Here is a 17,807-nt window from a genome sequence, read left to right as displayed (position 1 = left end):
TTCCACAGAAGTGCACCCACCAAGAAAGCATATTTTGGGGCTCTCAAATAGACTTAGCCTATAGAAGGCACAGTCAAGAGGTCTGAGACTATGCCAAGATCAGAACATGAGTATGAGAATGTGCTAGCATGCTACCTAGCAACAACCACATGAGTGTATTTTCTCCTCCTTTCCTTAGGCAAATGTTTCAAGCACAACAGATGAGAAAAAGGCAGATAGGTGAGATGTATAGTGCAATTCTAAGCAGAGTTTCACCCTTCTAAACCCACTGCAGTCAAATGATGCAGAAGAATCTAACTTTGTGTGGGACTGCACAGACAGAGATGTAGCTCTCCTGATCTTGCCTCCCTGCTCCCATCTCATCCACTTCCTGAAAAATCTGTGTACAAATATGCATTAACTATGTACTAACTAACTCTCCATGGTATTCTTATTACTTCCACCAAAATTACAGAAGTCTAGTGGCACCTAAAAGACTAACAATGTACACCAACAAAAGCTTTTGTGAATCAGAGCCCTCTTGATCATATGTCGCTGATGAGCTGAGTTTGTTTGACGAAAGCTTATATTGTAAGAAATTTTGTTAGTCTTTTAAGGTGCCACCTGACTTCCATCAATTTTCTGCAAGAGACTAACCTGGAATTATTATCCAGAAATAGAAGAACACTCAGGGCTATTGAAGCGCTATGGTGTCACTTAGGGGTGTGCAAGAAAAAAAATGTATTATTTAAATTTGGATCTTTGGGATCCAAAGATATTTAGGACTCCCAAATACCAGCATTGATATTGTACTGGTATTTAGGTTAGTATTCGGGAAACCTGAATATATTCAGCTCCATTTTACCCTATGGAGACCATCCCCATGAGATATAATGGAGAATTTCACTTGTCAAATTGAGAGGAGCTGACACGGCAAGTAAACTTTAAACCCCTTCCCTCCTAGTTCAGCAAAAGGTTGATGTCATAGACTGTGTCTTCTCAAGAAGCCAGTTCTTTCAGTAAAAATGATTGCTGTTGTCTGAAGATCAGTTGTAATTCTGGTAACATTTTCGGCCACACTTGAAAGTTGTTGACCCCTAGCTGTATACATGTCCAATCTGGCTACTCCTGAAGTGGTGAAACAACTAACTGTTCCTCAAATGTATTCCAGGATGGATTCGTTGATCAGAATACTGGCATCAGCACTGATTTTATGAGAAAGGACAGTCACAACATGAAGCTGCCAGGTGCCTCACCCTCTTGAAGAAAGGTATCGACAAAACTGCACTGATGAAGTGAACACATTACACTGGTGAATATCAGTTCCACTTCAACTGAAACTGAATTAAGCTTGTCAATTAGGCATCTACTGCTGCCACTGTAGTCACTGAGGCCTCCATCCTGCATATTTCTTTTGTTGGCATTCCAAATGCTACTTGTCTTGGACACTTTTCTAAAAATCTGTTGTCATGTATGTATATTTATTTAAAATACCTATATCCAGCTTTATATGAGTATGTCCCAGAAATCTGCCAATGTATTTTTGAAATCTTGAAAGAAAAACGTATTTATAATTACATTTTATGCCACAGCATCTTCCAAATGCTGTCAATCACTAATTTGAAGTATTTCTTTCTAAAAGAACTTCTTTGTAAACATATAAGTAAAATAGTCATGGGTGGACTTACACTACAGAAAATATGGGGGGAGGTGTTCTGCTAGATCGCATAGGAGTGAAGTTCCACCTGAGCTGGCCAGGGCTCTGGCTGGCCTGACGAGGTGGCTCCCAGGCCAGGTGGTGTCGCCTAATATGCAAATGAGCTCCTGCTAGGCTTTTTCTACAAAAAAGCACTGAGAAAATGGTTATATTCACCTTCAAACCATGGAGTTATTAATATTAATTTTAAAAATAAATGAAATAATCCTTACACACATGTGTCTTATTCATATTACGTTTCTTTAACTGTGCCAAATTAGAATGCCATAAATGTGACAAGAAAATAAAAATACCAGCAGATATAAGTATTTTGAATGGCAATGAGTATAAATGTACTTCCCGAAATCCAATTTCATTCTCACGCTATGATCTTCTAAGCTGTTCTATTTAAATACACCCATTAAGATTATTAAGATCCCTTAATTAAGTATTTAAGGGATCCTAGTTTGTTACTAAACTACTGTTGGAGGAACACAAAGCCAATATTATTGGTCAAGAAAGCAATGACAGAGTCAAGCAAGCAATGACAGAAGTTGTACTTTTTCAGATATTTACTCAGCTTCCACCTTAATTTTCTGTTCATCTTTGGGAAAAATAAAAGAAAATTGCAAAGTTCAAAATCTGCAAGTGATATTTGTGCATACAGGTCTTTTGATCTCCTGTTGCACTGTCTTTTATACAGACACGTCTTTACAAACATAATAGTTTTTGGATGACTTTTTCTTTGGTTTGGTGTTCCCTCTGTAATTCTCTTTGGCTATCCTCTCTGTCTGGGTTTATCTCGTTTATCTATTTTAAAAAGTTACATATGTGTATGTGTGCATTTAAAATGTAGTTTTGATTATTTACCAACATTTACCACCTTGGTGACCATAAATTAGGTAGTAAGGTGACAAACATTTTAAATAACAGTGATAAATAATAACGTAATGTTACAGTCATTCAGTATGGTGACTGTTCCATTATATATGCTGGGTCGAGCATACCAAATAGAAATTTAAGTTATTTTTCAAGTATTCATTAAAACATGTAGAAGGAAGCAGACTGAAAAGTTCTAATTGTATGTGCCTGCAGACCTTAGAATGTCAATCAGAGATTAACACCAGGAAAATGTTCTGAAATCATAATGGCCATTCACACATCTCAGACCTAATTCTGCTTACATTCATATTACAAACCAATTATTTATTATTTTCTGGAAGCTTGCCTTAATTCATTTTAAGTGTGAGAATAAGAAGTATGGCATATAAACCTAAACAGGCCCCTTCTGCCAGCATGGTACAGTGGTCAGAGTCCCAGACTAAGACCTGGGAGAAGAACTTTCAAATTCCTACTATGCCAAGACTCTTGATAGTCAATCTTGGGCCAGTCACTTTCTTTCAGGCTAATCCACCTCAAATGACTGCTGTTGTGAGGATAAAATGGAGACGAGAATAATGTCATGATCCACTATGAGCCACCATCAGAGAAAAGTTATAAATATCAAGATAAAAACTTTTGTGTACATGAATGGGTTTTAATATAACTGAATTTGTTTAGTCTAATCATAAAGTATAGGTCTATATAAGATTGTGATCAATTTGTTATTAGGCTGCAGTATTTGATATGCAGAAAGTCATCTGTCTTCTCTTGTGCTCATTAGTACTTTTTGAGTATTCAAAGTTCTTTGTATGTTATTTCTGATTCAGTAACCCTGACAACAGCCTCGAGTAGCAGGACGGTACTACCTATACCTAGACTGCTATTGGATGAGTTGAGGATTAGAGATAGTGCTTTCCTAAACCCATATAAATGGGTTTAAGGCTGACGAAAGGCTTCAGCTGACAAGATCCTGCATAAAACTCTTAGCCATTACACTTTACTAGTTCTCAGTTTAATTAGATTATATCTAAGAACCATGAGCATGATCAATGCATTCCCAAGCAGAGTACTGACTGGGCGATAGGGAAATGGAAACTTCTTTTTCTTCTTCCCACTTATTAGATGGACCATCAGCTTGCTGAGCACACAGGGTGCTTGTCTACAAATATACATGAAGGGAAAAGGTTCCTTTGAGTGCTGTGATTATTGCTGCAGGAAAGGGGGGCAGAAGATCTGTATTTTTTTTCTCCTACTAATCTTTTGTTTCTTATATTTATTCTACTCTAGTTATTTTATATTATTTTACAATATATTGCATACTGTTTGTGATGACCTACTCCTTATTGATCTCTTAATTTGTCATATAAACAAAAAATCTTTACTTTAAAAAAAGAACTCTGTGAATAAACAACTGGTTTGACATCCCATCACAATCATGCAACAGAAGCATTAATACCACCGAAAATGCTATGTTAAACGGAGGGAGGGAAGAAAATGCTGCTACAATGAACAAGCATTTTGAAACAATTTTTGCATCCAGTCATGAAACATCTAATAAAAGGAAAATTTTCTTTTGGTTGATGCTCCAAAATTAGTACGTTTTCATAACTTAAAAACCCTACCCAAACAGTATGTTAAAAACTTTTTTAAAAAACCAACTCAGGAGCCTAATCCAAGATCTACAGACCTAATGTTTTAATATCTTTCCTCTTTCACTGTCAAAAGAAATGAACAGTGGAGGAGAAAGATGGTCACTGAATTTCCTTCACCCTCCGAAGTTAACAAGATAACATGGTAGACTTCCACGGGCAGTAGTGTACATAGCAGCTCTCAAACTAAACACGAGACCAGAATAGAAATCATGCAATAGAATTTTCTCCTATGCAGTAGGGATTGCAGAAAGTATAATCCATACATAGAAACCTGTCTTTGTGAGTATACTGCTTCTCACTAGATTGATCTTTATGGCTGAAATCACATGTGCATCACAAATTACCTTAAATACCACCTGGGAATCTTTTCCCCATCTCAGTTAATGTGCTTTGCCACCATTCACAAGTTATGTTTTCCTACATTTAATGTCACTCCAACCATTCCTGGTAGCATGGGAGAAGATATACTTTTCTACCTAGATTCTGGTCCACACTGCCCTGTAGCCAGTCTCCATTGAAATCCCCCCCACAGGTATCTTTCTTTTTCTGGAAAATCAACAGGAATGAGCCATCCCTAGAAATGGTAAAATTATAATGTGCACTCAGGCTAACAGTCTTATACTATACAGTTAAACATGCCAAATTTCATTCATGCCAGATGCCTAGCTGCACTCAAATCTAGATAGGAATCAGATTTATTCATTTTACCTCACATATATCACACCTTTCTTCCCAATGTGCGCCCAAGGTGGCTTACATCACAGAATTATTGTGAAGATGAAAGGGGAAGAGGAGAATGATGTAAATTAGGCTGAGAGTCATATGACTGGCCCAATATCACCCAGCATACTTCCATGGCAAATAGAGAGTTGAATCTGGGTCTCTCAGATCCAAGTCTGCCACTCTAACCACTATGCCACGTTAACTCTAAATTGTGATTTAAGGATATTTAACTTGCTATAGTTTATACCATCAACATTTCTATTTTATATGATGATCATTTAATTTCCTGTTGAACAACTGACTAAAAGGTAACGAACTCTTAAAAATAGCTCACATTCCTAATAGCTGCTGTACATACATATACAGATTGCAAATAATTCTGTTAAGGATCTACAGGCTACTTGTTATCTTTAAATTTTTAGAATATGTTTCTAGAAGAAGCTCAAAACAACATGGCAATTTACCATCTTTAACAAGGAGAAACTTATATAAGAGACATTATGTTTGTCCACAGCTACTAGCAAAATATGTCCTTAATATGTTCACTGTGCTCACAAAGGGCAAAACAACCATCAATACAGGATTAAAAATGGCACAAGTCAATTCCTCTTAACTTAAAAAATGTCAATCACCACTCTGTCCCCAAAGTCCCATTTAAACAGCAGTGTTCCTACTTCTATTATCAGTCTTTCTGTAAACGCTGTCCTTAAACACACTAAGACCTAACCTACAGAGTTTTCTATTCTGTCTAAAATATAATATGTAATACTAATATGCAAATATATCTCCAGACTTTTAACAAAGGAAAAACTGAGGTACAATAATTCTGCAAATTGTGTAAATTCCAAGGATTTTTAAAAATATAGCTACTGAAATTACCATACATTTCAGATAATATCTTCACAAACTTTCGTAAAATATAAAAGAAGGCAACATTGGTTGTGGAAAGTGATGTCAATACAGATGACATGGTGACCCTGTAGGGTTTTCAAGGCAACAGACAAACAGATCCTTCTGCCAGATGCCTGCCTCTGTGCAGCAACCCTGGACTTTTCTTGGTGATCTATCTAGGTACTAACCAGGGCTGATCCTGCTTAGCCTCTGAGATGATGCAATCTGGGCCATACAGGTCAGGGCAACATTACAATATGAAATATTCAATTAGGAATACATACTTGGAACCATTTGTGAAAACTTAAGTACAATGTACCAAGCCATGAACACAAAAGAAGTGGTTAACTATATATTCTAATATCCAACAATAATAAATATAACTTAATTATTGATGCCAGAATTACTATAATGAAATTTCCTTTTGTGAAATTTTAGGATAGGAAAAGATATGAGGTTTACTTTAACAATATCAAAAACCAGGGAACATATTCATGACAATGGTTGCAGTATTAAGTGTAAATAAATACATCTGAGTTCAATTCACAGAATTCTGGTCATAGTTGTGTATGTGCTTTAAATAATTAAGCCAGTTCTAAACCTATTAACTAAAGAAAAGGCATGCAGAGTTATGAATGAATAGGAGGCACAAACAAACCTCCCATTTCCCTCAATGTGCTGTCAAGCTGCCTGCATGCATCCCCATGTATGGGGAGGAAGAAACTGATGGCCTTATTGTTTCTTATCATAACCTTGCACATCTGGATGCTGTACCTGCAATTCACAATGCTCTATAAATACAGTTTATTTAAAATCATTCTGAAAACTGATAAATTACAAAAATATGACAAACTGAAAGCATGTAAACACTACCTACTGCAATTTAGACTTGGTATAATTTTTGAAACATTCATCCCCTTTGAACCACAACTGACTTCATTCCAAGTCAGAAACAGACAACCATTGCTTAGAGTTAATAGAATGAAATTTGGGAACACTAATGCAGGGGTATCAAATATGCAGCCCGGAGGCTGAATCAGGTCCCTGGAGGACTCCTATCAGGTCCCCGAGCAACTGGCTGTCATCTGTTTCCTTCTCCCTCTCTCTTGCTTCCTTCTGCATAACAGCTTACTTCACAAGGCTTGTTCAACTGCACAGCAGCTACAGAGAAAAAGCTCTATTTTCTCCAATGGCTGAGGCTCCTCCCTTGGGGAGGAAGGGGGGAGGCAGAGCTTGTTTTGCCAGGTTCTCTCAATTCCACAGCAGAGCTACTGAGCCAAGCCTTTCTTCCTTATGTTGGCTGAGGCTCCAGTCTTCCTGGTCCCCTGGGGAAGGAAGGAAAGAGCCAGAGCTTCCTTTGTCCAGTTCCCTGGATCCCATTGGAGAAATACAAAGAAAGCACCTTTAAGATCAATGAGTGCTAATCTTTTAAGCATGTTTTATTTTTATTTTTTTTAAATCGCTAATTGTGTTTGTGTCCTTTATAAAGTTTATATCTCTGCTACCTAATCTTAAATAGGTATTCATATGGCCTGGCCCAACAAGGTCCCATTTATGTCAGATTCATCCCAAATAATAAAGGAGTTTGACACCCCTGCACTAATGTAATTATCTCAAGATCCACCTGCTCATTTCAGAAGGCTTATATGTCACTTAGCTCACCACATGTAAATTACTGAAATTTAATTGAGCATGGAACGGAACATCTTATGTACCTCATAATGTATTTTTTTTTTAAAAAAAAATCATTGTGTCAATAGCCAACACAAATGACACTGACAGTAAAAATAATCTCTTCCTTATAAAGCTGGCCAGCACCATCTTTCTACCAACCTACCAGAATCAAAACCTTTAGAGTTCCAACATGTCCAAAGATTTGCACATGCACAGTAGATGGTTTTCCTATGTGGAGTTAAGGACTGCTATTTAGCAATGAATTTTCAAGTTTCTTTTGGTTAATGCAACTGGTTGCAATGTGCTTTTGCATCCTGACCACTGAAGTTAACTTTGGTGCTCAAGATAAACCTTTTAAAGAGCAACTAAAACACTGTAACATACTGTAACTAAAGAAAGCACTAGCTCCACAAAGGAAACCCAATACTGCAGTTGTGTGCAGAGCTACAACCAAATGAAGCTGCCTTCAATGCCTAACACCACAGGACACTGCAGCCAAAATACTGACTGGCTTTTGTTTTAATTAAGGATGACTTTGTATGTACAACTATATTTTACAAACTTATTTCACATAAACATACCCAAACAACATTGCAACTCTGAACAGAGTAACTCCAGTTTAACTCCACTGGTTTCTGTGCCCTTATAACAAAGTAACTCTGCATTGAACTATATTGTAAAGTAATTCCAAGGAATATGACCCATTCCAAACCTTTACTCTTTTAAAAGAGATGCCAAATCCACAATAATTAATTTTGCAATATGAACCCTGATTTCCACGCTTGTATCAGTTCTGCTACTTTCAGACGAGTCCCAGTTTTGAGTTTTATATGGACAATTTCACACAAATTCTTTGCCATACAAGAATATTGTTGTGAATGCCCCACAAGAACAACATTGTGAAAATGGATTTTAGTTCTGGTTTCCAGAGGGATAAAACTAAAACCAAAGAAACCCATGGATACCATCTTCCATGTCTGTACAATAATACTGACATAACTGAAAATGATATAGTTCATATTGTATTCCATTTTAAGGATCAGGTCATCATTTTGTCAATGGAGGAACCACTCAAACTATGTACACATAGAGAGAAAGAGAGTTCAGATACAATTTTTCTGAACAGCTATTTAAGCTGTTTTTCTAATGTATCCTTGAACAGTCACATTTGAAGATTTATCAAAGTATTAGATATGAAAAAAACAAAAGTTTGTTTTTCAACACTTTTCCCCAACAGTGTAATGCAGAAGATGCTCCACAGTCAATCTTTAAAACAGATTGACAGGAGGGGGGGAACACCTGTCAGGTTTTGTCAGCAACTGCAAACTAGTTAACATAGTCACTTTGCAATAACAAAAGATATGCCAAAATTCTATTTTGGCTTACAGACAGAAAAGTTAACATTTAATATCATAGTAATCCAATGCAGATCTCCAAATTCACCTGATCATGCATTTTTCTTTAATTTAGTCACAAATGAGTAACACTATTTTCTCTTCTAGCCATTCTCAAAATAAAACAATAATGCATATGCACAAGAGTAGAAGCCATGAAATGTCTAAATATAAAGGATGTTAAAAAATGCTATACCTGATCATCACTTAAACCATGAAAATGCAATCTTCAAGAAAATGGACCAATAATCTTGAGACTGTATATATCACATTTTTTATTCACACTGTTTTTTATCAATATCCCACAGCAACTAATTTTAACAGATTTGTTATTCCACAAAACTAAATTCCACAGGATTCTTGATAGCTTTCATTATATAATGCTGTAAATATATTCCAAAACACAAAAATTCTGCTCTATAAGAAGAGTACAATTCAATATGATAATATACCTCTATGCTTTTTTAAATTGTGTTGTGATGGAACAGGAGAAATAGGGGGAGAGAAGACTTTGAAATCTTACCTGGGTGTAGTCAAAGTCAGAAAGTGGGGCTATACTCTTAATGTAATCTGCTCTGAATTGATTTTCTTGATTGGCCAACGGAACAGGAGGTATTAAGGTGCTCATTGCTGAAACTATAGTCTAGGAAAAGAAAACACATACAAGGACACGATTTATTAAAATGGCTAAACACAGGATCACTGAAAATGACCCTGTCATCAGAAAAAATAAGATCTTCTCTGCATGCAACAATTCTAATCATTAAACATACACAATTTAAGATCAACAAATATATATGTTCTTACCACAATTGCATCTTTAACATTTTTCCGAATATCCAAAATTTTCTGTTTCTTTTCTCTGCATTGAAACAACAATTAAAAAAAACCTTGAGTGTTCTTCTACTGTTAAAACCCCAAAACACTACCACCATTTTTATCCTTCCATTTCACAATAGAACAAAAGTTTAACTAAAATAAATTATTTTTATTTCTTTCAAATGACACATGTCACCAGTTTATGTTTAAAGGTTTGGTAGGGAAAGGAAGACTACCTGGTATCTGTCCACTTATATTGCAAACTGAATTTAATTCCAAATATTTCAGCATATCCATCCACAAACAGCTGTAAGAATTAACATACTGTTTAATTGATTCTAAGATAAATAATACAGTTTATGAACAGAATGGATTTTTGTCCTGGTACTTCTTCACCAATCAAGTGCTTCCAATTTGTGCATGAACTGACAGGTATCTTTAATTTTACATACATAGATAGCATTTAGTTATTTGCTGTTATAAGAAGTAGTCGCCATGTTGTAGCTACACAAGGGCCTATTAAGCACTGCAGCAGCAACAGTGTAAAAATACAGTAGAAGGAACAGCTTAGGAAGGGGAGAATATAAATTGAACATTTCCTTTGATATTTATTAATTCCAATTGTTTACAGCTGGAGGTGGTGATGATGGTGGCAGTAAATCACAAATGAACTACATGTAAAAAGGCTAAAATAAAATCTCCGGTTTGTGTAAATGTGAATTAAATGTACGAATTAAAAAACACTGGAAGCATCAACAATTCTTACTCTGAATTAAATCCATTTACATGCAAGATCCTCATCTGCTTGACAATAGTGCTTTTCCCTGACTCACCAGCCCCTGAAAAAAAGAAGAGAAAAAAAGTGTGATGGACACATTTGGGGGAGCAGGAAAACGGGGAGGACAGAAACAGTCATACACATCTCCCGGACAATCTCTGCATTATACAGGCGCTGCTCAGTAAAAGAGATCAGCATTCCTACCATATCATATTCTATTGCACCCAACAGCTCCTCTATCATATGCCGGCCATGGGAAACTGAATTGCACCACTGCACTCTCATCCTCCCCCCCCAAAAGCCCTCCTTCCTTACCCAGCAGAAGCAAACGGTGTGTGGCTTTATAAGCCAATCTCTCTTTCTGCAACTGCTTCTCTATTTTTTTGTTGGCTTCTCGCTGTGCTTTCTCATCAATACGCTGATCCTCCGTTTTGCTGTTGCCCAAACACCCCATTGCTGTCACTCAGAGTAGATATCAGAGTGCACTGTTTATGTACAATCCCCGCTCTCAAAAAACAACAACCACAAAACAGTTGATATTTATATCCCCGTGTTGTATCGCTCCTCTTTCTTCCCCGATCAAATAAAATGGTCTCTGGTCGTTTTCTGATCACAATTGTTGTTGTTTTTTTCTCCCGTAGAGATGCAAAGAGCTTCCGGAAGAGGTAAGTGTATAAACAGAACAAAAATCTGTACAAAATGCCCTAACGCACAGTGAAAAGCGAGAAGGGCTCCTCCTGGAAACCAGTCGAACGCTGCCTTCCCTTCGCCACTACCACGCGCGCGCGCGCGCACACGCGCACACACACACACATTTACAATCCCTATATTTCTCTGTAAAGGTCTATTTTTGTCTTTCTAACTCAGCACTGCCTCTTTCTGCGAGACCAGGAAACAGTCGAACTACAAACGCTGCAGAGGGAGGGGGAGAACTGGATTTACTTGGATTCTGTAGACTCGCCTAATTCCCGAATTTACACAAAAATTTCCTAATTAGAAGCCCTGGAATACAGAAGAGGGAACTAAGTCTGCACATATGCCCACTTATTTTTAAAAATAATTCTAACATACAAAGAACTGCAGGTATAGTTCTTCCTAAATTATAAATTTGGTATCTGAAGTCTAATGCACAGAGCAGAAAGAACAAATCCAGCCAAATCCAACTCACCACCCATTTTTTAGCCCCCATAGGTTGTTTTTTAAAAAGTCCCTGCAGAAAAATGGATTGTGCTATAGGTGCTCACTGTATCCTCTCTCATCCTTAAACAGACCATTCCCACCCATACTCTGTTAGTGAGGAAGACCAGAATAATCCAAAACAGCATATGGATCCCAACAGATTTCAAAGCATCCTAAATTACACTTCAAATATTGGCAAATAAGACACATATTATTAACCACCATTTCCAGCTTCTCAGCACATTGGAAAGGCAGCATGGTATAGTGGTTAGAGTGCTAGACTGGGTTCAAATCCCCAGTCCGCCATGGAAGCGGGCTGAGTGATTATGAGCCAGTCAACACAGCGTAGCCTACCTCACAGGGTTGCTGTGAGGTTAAAAGGGATGAAGGGCCAACGATGTATGCCTCTTTGGTTCCCCACTGAGGGAAAAAAGGTAGGGAAGTCAGTAAAGGATATAAAGTCCATGAGGCGAGGAACCCACAGACTTCACAAACTGGCTGACCCAGATTATTGAAGAATAATTAATCTGCTACACAAAAATTCCCTGTAATGTAGTGTTTATCTCTGAGCAGCGTTTAGCTCTAAACCAAGACATTTATAGTCAAAGAGCAAGCAAATTTACCATTAGATAGTCTCATAACCAGGACTGGAACATGCACCTTCACTGCTTTTGAATGTGCATCATCCTGTGCTCTCCTCTCACCTCTGACCTCTACTCAGACCTCTTGCCTGAACAAGAACAATTTTACATCATCAAAAATATATCCACCGCTGGAACTAAGGAATCCAGCATCAGATGCGGTCTGGAGTTCCCCTGGCATTTCAACTGATCTGGAGACTACAAAGATCAGTTCCCCTGAAAGAAAACAGAAGCTTCAGAGGAAAGCATCACATCCCTGCTGAGATCCTTCCCCTCCCATCCCCTCCATGAACTCTGCCCTCAAATTCCCAGGAATTCAGAGCTGGCAACCGGAGCTGGAGCTGGTGAGGCAGCACACTCTTCACTTCAAGCAATTTATGAACAGAGTAGAAACCACACTTTGTACAGAAATTGTGATGCTCAGCTCTACACACAACCACAGACTCTCTGATCATGTACAAAACAGTATGTTACTTCACATGGTATACTACTGCCAATTACTACAGCCATTGCAACAGGTGTCATTTCTGTTCATGCAGATACATATATTTGTGCTAACTGGATCCCAGTGACAGGGGATGGGAGGTGGATGTCTTCTGTTGCACTTTTTTGTAGGTTCCCAGAAGAAGGCAGAGGAGAGAGGGAGGGCTGGACCAAACCTAAGGAAGCAGTGCATCTAAGCCTTGGACCAATTTTAAATAAAATTGAAAATATCTTTATCGAATAAAGACAAATTTATGCCAGTTAACTAAAATATCAACTGGAAGAAACACAGTTCATGAATATATTGCTACAATTTTTCTCAACTGAGTGTATTTCTGTCTCCAATGAGTCCTAAAAGAACTGATAAGGTCTAAACTAGCCAAGCTTGATATACACACTCTGTTGTATTAGGCCTCAAAAATATACTACTAAAGAGCATTTTAACAACTTATACTTCAAAATGCCTTTTAGAGTCTGTTTCCCCCATCCAATTAAAAGAAAATAACTTTATTTATTGCATTCCTCCAAGAAGCTGAGAGTGGGACACATGAATATGTCTCTCCCATAATCCTCACAGCCATTTTATATGGCAGAGGTGACCAAACTGCACTCGGGAGTAACATGTGGCACTTTCACATATATTGTGTGGCTCTTGAAGTCCCTACCACCCAGTTGGCTGGATTGGAGAAGAAATCTGACTCTTGAAATCACTTCTCCAAGCCAAGCCAGTTGGCAGCTTGGAGAATGTGTTTAAAGTTAAAGTTGCTTTCTTTCCACCTCTCTCGCCTTCCCCCATTTATTTGCCTGCCTGCCTGTCTTGAGGCTCTCAAACATCTGATGTTTATTCTATGTGGCTCTTATGTTAAGAAAGTTTGGCCATCCCTGTTATAGGGCAAAATAGATGGCTAACTGTGCAAGGCCACCCAATGAGCTTAATGGCTGTGCTGAGAAACTAAGGGCATAAAAAAGGGTCCCTACGACTTAACTCAGAGGTCCCTACCCCTTGTTTTTTCTTGTTGTAGTGTAAACCTTTAGAATACAACACCTCTCTCTCTCTCTCTCAAATAGCTTCCCATTAAAAAATAGCTTTCCATTAACCCCCCCCCCCCAAAAGCAAACATCCATAGCTTAAGTAATGCCAATCAGAGTTTTTTTTGAGCAGGAATGTATAGGAACGCAGTTCCGGCTGGCTTGGCATCAAGGGGTGTGGCCTAATATGCAAATATCTTCCTGCTGGGCATTTAATACAAAAAAGCCCTGATGCCAATGTATATGAAAATCATCTCCTCCTCCCCTCATTTTAGGACAGCAAGTTTCATCACCTCCTATGGTTTAACTTGATTTCAATAATTTAAGAATAAAAGCTATCTTTGCAAAAAGAGTGACTGTTCATGTTTCTTTCCCCCTCTCATTTGTTTGTAAAATCAAACCTTAACTGATTCCACCCCCCCCCCCCCCCCGGGCATCTGGTAGTGGGGAAATCCCTTGATCTAACGAAAGCAGAAGCCCAGGGGCAGAGCAACAGCAACTGCAGAATCGGTACTTATCAATTGCCATAATTAGCCAGCATTAATTTGAAGAAGTGTGCATGCATATATAAGCTTATACCTTGAATAAAGTTTCATTGGTCTTAAAGGTGCCACAGGACGCAAACTTTGCTTAGCTAACACAGGAAGTGTCTATTAGTGAAGTACTGGACTATTTCCAATAAACTGTCACTAACATCTTTATAGCCACAATTAAATTTCTTCATAAGATATCCATATTTCTTTTCTAATGGCTTCTTTATTTGGTCTAATAACACTAACAATAGTGCACATTTCACCTCACAAGTTAAGATTTTGCTCAATATCTTGCATCAAAATTGTTTTATATTGGGACATAAGAACATAAGAGAAGCCACATTAGATCAGGCCAATGGCCCATCCAATCCAACATTCTGTGTCACACAGCGGCCAAATAAATAAATAAATATATATATATATATACACACACACACATTGTGGCTAATAGCCACTGATGGACCTCTGCTCCATATTTTTATCTAACCCCCTCTTGAAGGTGGCTATGCTTGTGGCCGCCACCACCTCCTGTGGCAGTGAATTTCACATGTTAATCACCCTTTGGGTGAAGAAGTACTTCCTTTTATCCGTTTTAACCTGTCTGCTCAGCAATTTCATCGAATGCCCACAAGTTCTTGTATTGTGAAAAAGGGAGAAAAGTACTTCTTTCTCTACTTTCTCCATCCCATGCATTATCTTGTAAACCTCTATCATGTCACCCCGCAGTCGACGTTTCTTCAAGCTAAAGAGCCCTAAGAGTTTCAACCTTTCTTCATAGGGAAAGTGTTCCAGCCCTTTAATCATTCAAGTTGCCCTTTTCTGGACTTTCTCCAATGCCATAATATCCTTTTTGAGGTGCGGTGACCAGAACTGCACACAGTACTCCAAATGAGACCGCACCATCGATTTATACAGGGGCATTATGATACTGGCTGATTTGTTTTTAATTCCCTTCCTAATAATTCCCAGCATGGCGTTGGCCTTTTTTATTGCAAACGCACACTGTCTTGACATTTTCAGTGAGTTATCTACCATGACCCCAAGATCTCTCTCTTGGTCAGTCTCTGTCAGTTCACACCTCATCAACTTGTATTTGTAGTTGGGAGTCTTGGCCCCAATGTGCATTACTTTGCACTTGGCCACATTGAACCGCATCTGCCACGTTGACGCCCACTCACCCAGCCTCAACAGATCCCTCTGGAGTTCCTCACAATCCTCTCTGGTTCTCACCACCCTGAACAATTTAGTGTCATCTGCAAATTTGGCCACTTCACTGCTCACTCCCAACTCTAAATCATTTATGAACAAGTTAAAGAGCATGGGACACAGTACCGAGCCCTACGGCACCCCAATGCTTACCGTCCTCCACTGCAAAGATTGCCCATTTATACTCACTCTGCTTCCTATTACTCAGCCAGTTTTTGATCCACAAGAGGACCTGTCCTTTTACTCCATGATTCTCAAGCTTTCTAAGGAGCCTTTGATGAGGAACTTGATCAAAAGCTTTCTGGAAGTCAAGGTAAACAACATCTATCGGGTCTGGGGCGGGCAAACACTTCTCATCTTCCACGGTGAAGACGGAGGCAAAAAATGCATTCAGCTTCTTAGCCATTTCCCTATCCTCCTTCAGTAATCCTTTTACCCCATGGTCATCCAAGGGCCCCACTGCTTCCCCGGCTGGTTTCCTACTTCTAATATATTTGAAGAAATTTTTATTGTTGGTCTTTATGCTTTTTGCAATATGCTCCTCATAGTCCCTTTTTGCCTGCCTGATCACAGTCTTGCATTTGATTTGCCACAGCCTGTGTTCCCTTTTATTAATCTCACTTGGACTGTTTTTCCACCGCTTAAAGGAGTCCTTCTTACCTTTTACAGCTTCCATTACTTTGTTTGTTAACCATGCTGGCCTCTTCTTATACCTGTTTGTGCCTTTCCTAACTTGTGGTATGTATTTTATCTGAGCTTCTAGGATTATAGTTTTAAATAGTCTCCAAGCTTCCCCAAGGTTTTGACCGTATTTACCTTTCCTTTCAGTTTCCTCCTCACATGCCTCCTCATCTCAGAGAATTTACCCCTTTTAAAGTTAAACGTGGTTGTGGTGGTCTTTTTGGGCAACTCCCTATTTATACAAACAGTGACAAGTCCACCAAGTATGGAAATAAGTTCCTCTTTCCTGATGGCATCTTCAACATTGATTTGAACTATTGCTAAACATTTTCTTTAGTTTATGAAGCTTGTAAATTTGGGGATTTTGAGGATGTTGAGTGGTGCAGCCACAAAATAGAGGTCATGTGAGTGCGAGGGCAAATCACAGAATGTGGGTAGATTTCATACCAAGAATCCTCCTATAGTGGAGAAAATGATTTTTGAATGGCTGCTTCCTGCAGACACAAAGTTTATTTTTCCTGGGTTCTTCTGAAGAATCTCCTGCTCCAATTAAGTAGGAGAAAGTAAGGATTGACTATTTGCTTTGAGGAAGAGATGCTCTGTCAGAGAAACAAATGGATACCTGGAAATTAATTGATGGGCACTATGGCAGTCAATAGGACAACAGCCATTGCTGGCTTAATGGTTAATCAGGTCCTGGTAAAACTACTCCTACAGCCAATAGATTTGATACAGGTTTGTACAACCTTTTCTTGGTAGATTCATTCCTGATACCTTGACCAGGAGAAGAAGCATGTGGGATATTTGTTTTATAACACTCTGGACTATGAAGGTTGCTACACTATAAAAGATACACAATTAATTAGTTCACTAAGGCAATTCTGCCTACAAAAATCAAGGGAGAAAATGGCCAGAAGAGGCCAAAAGAGAAAAACAGAGTGCCATCTCTGTTCTGATCCTATCCGGTGTGCTCACAGATAGGACAGGAAGAAGAATCCAGTGGGTCCATCTTGTGCTTCCTGGCTGATAGCCTTGCAGGGGCATTGCCCCTTTGGGAAATTCCAAATTTACACCCATGGAAGAAGATGCCAGCAGCCACACCTAACAACTTCATTAGGTCGGGGATGGGAGGATAGAGTTGCCAGATCCAGGTTGGGAAACTCCTAGAAACTTGGGAATGGAGCATGCGGAGGACAGCAACCTCAGTGGGGTACATTCCCATAGTCCACCCTCCATAGCATCCATTTTTTCCAAGGGAACTGATCTCTCTAGTTTGGAGATGAACTATAATTCCTGGGGACCCCAAGTCCCACCTGGAAGCTGGCAACTCTAGTCAGAGATGGCTTTAAAGTTCCTGGTGGGGTTTGGATGCAGAGTATGAGAAAGTACGTACAGATAGTAGTAGAGTAAGACCACTTAGTTTCCTGTTTCATTTGGAAATCTATCATTATCATTTGGTCTGTCTGTTATGCAGGCTGACCCCAGCTGCCAAAAAACCAGTGACATGATACAATGGCTAGGCCTGGCTGTGACTGATGGTGCATTCTATATATTTGGCAGTGGAAGG

General features: G+C 38.7%; 1 protein-coding gene across 3 annotated transcripts in view; it reads right to left on the bottom strand.

Moving 5' to 3' along the window:
• GNAL (G protein subunit alpha L) overlaps positions 1-17,807 on the bottom strand; it is a 221,276-nt gene that overhangs the window by 135,308 nt on the left and 68,161 nt on the right. Inside the window, exons 1-4 of one of the 3 annotated variants that reach the window (XM_060244023.1) lie at positions 10,804-11,286; positions 10,477-10,549; positions 9,699-9,753; positions 9,415-9,534 (exon numbers count right to left, since the gene is read on the bottom strand). In XM_060244023.1, the coding sequence (XP_060100006.1) occupies positions 9,415-9,534; positions 9,699-9,753; positions 10,477-10,549; positions 10,804-10,942 (387 nt within the window). In that variant the 5' untranslated portion in view covers positions 10,943-11,286. Of the gene's footprint in view, positions 1-9,414; positions 9,535-9,698; positions 9,754-10,476; positions 10,550-10,803; positions 11,287-17,807 lie in introns of those variants that run through there. The other 2 variants (XM_060244025.1, XM_060244022.1) reach the window with 2 other exon arrangements.

This window comes from Heteronotia binoei, chromosome 7, assembly GCF_032191835.1.
Source record: "Heteronotia binoei isolate CCM8104 ecotype False Entrance Well chromosome 7, APGP_CSIRO_Hbin_v1, whole genome shotgun sequence".
NCBI classification, from domain to species: domain Eukaryota; kingdom Metazoa; phylum Chordata; class Lepidosauria; order Squamata; family Gekkonidae; genus Heteronotia; species Heteronotia binoei.
This window is presented reverse-complemented; position numbering and strand designations above follow the sequence as displayed.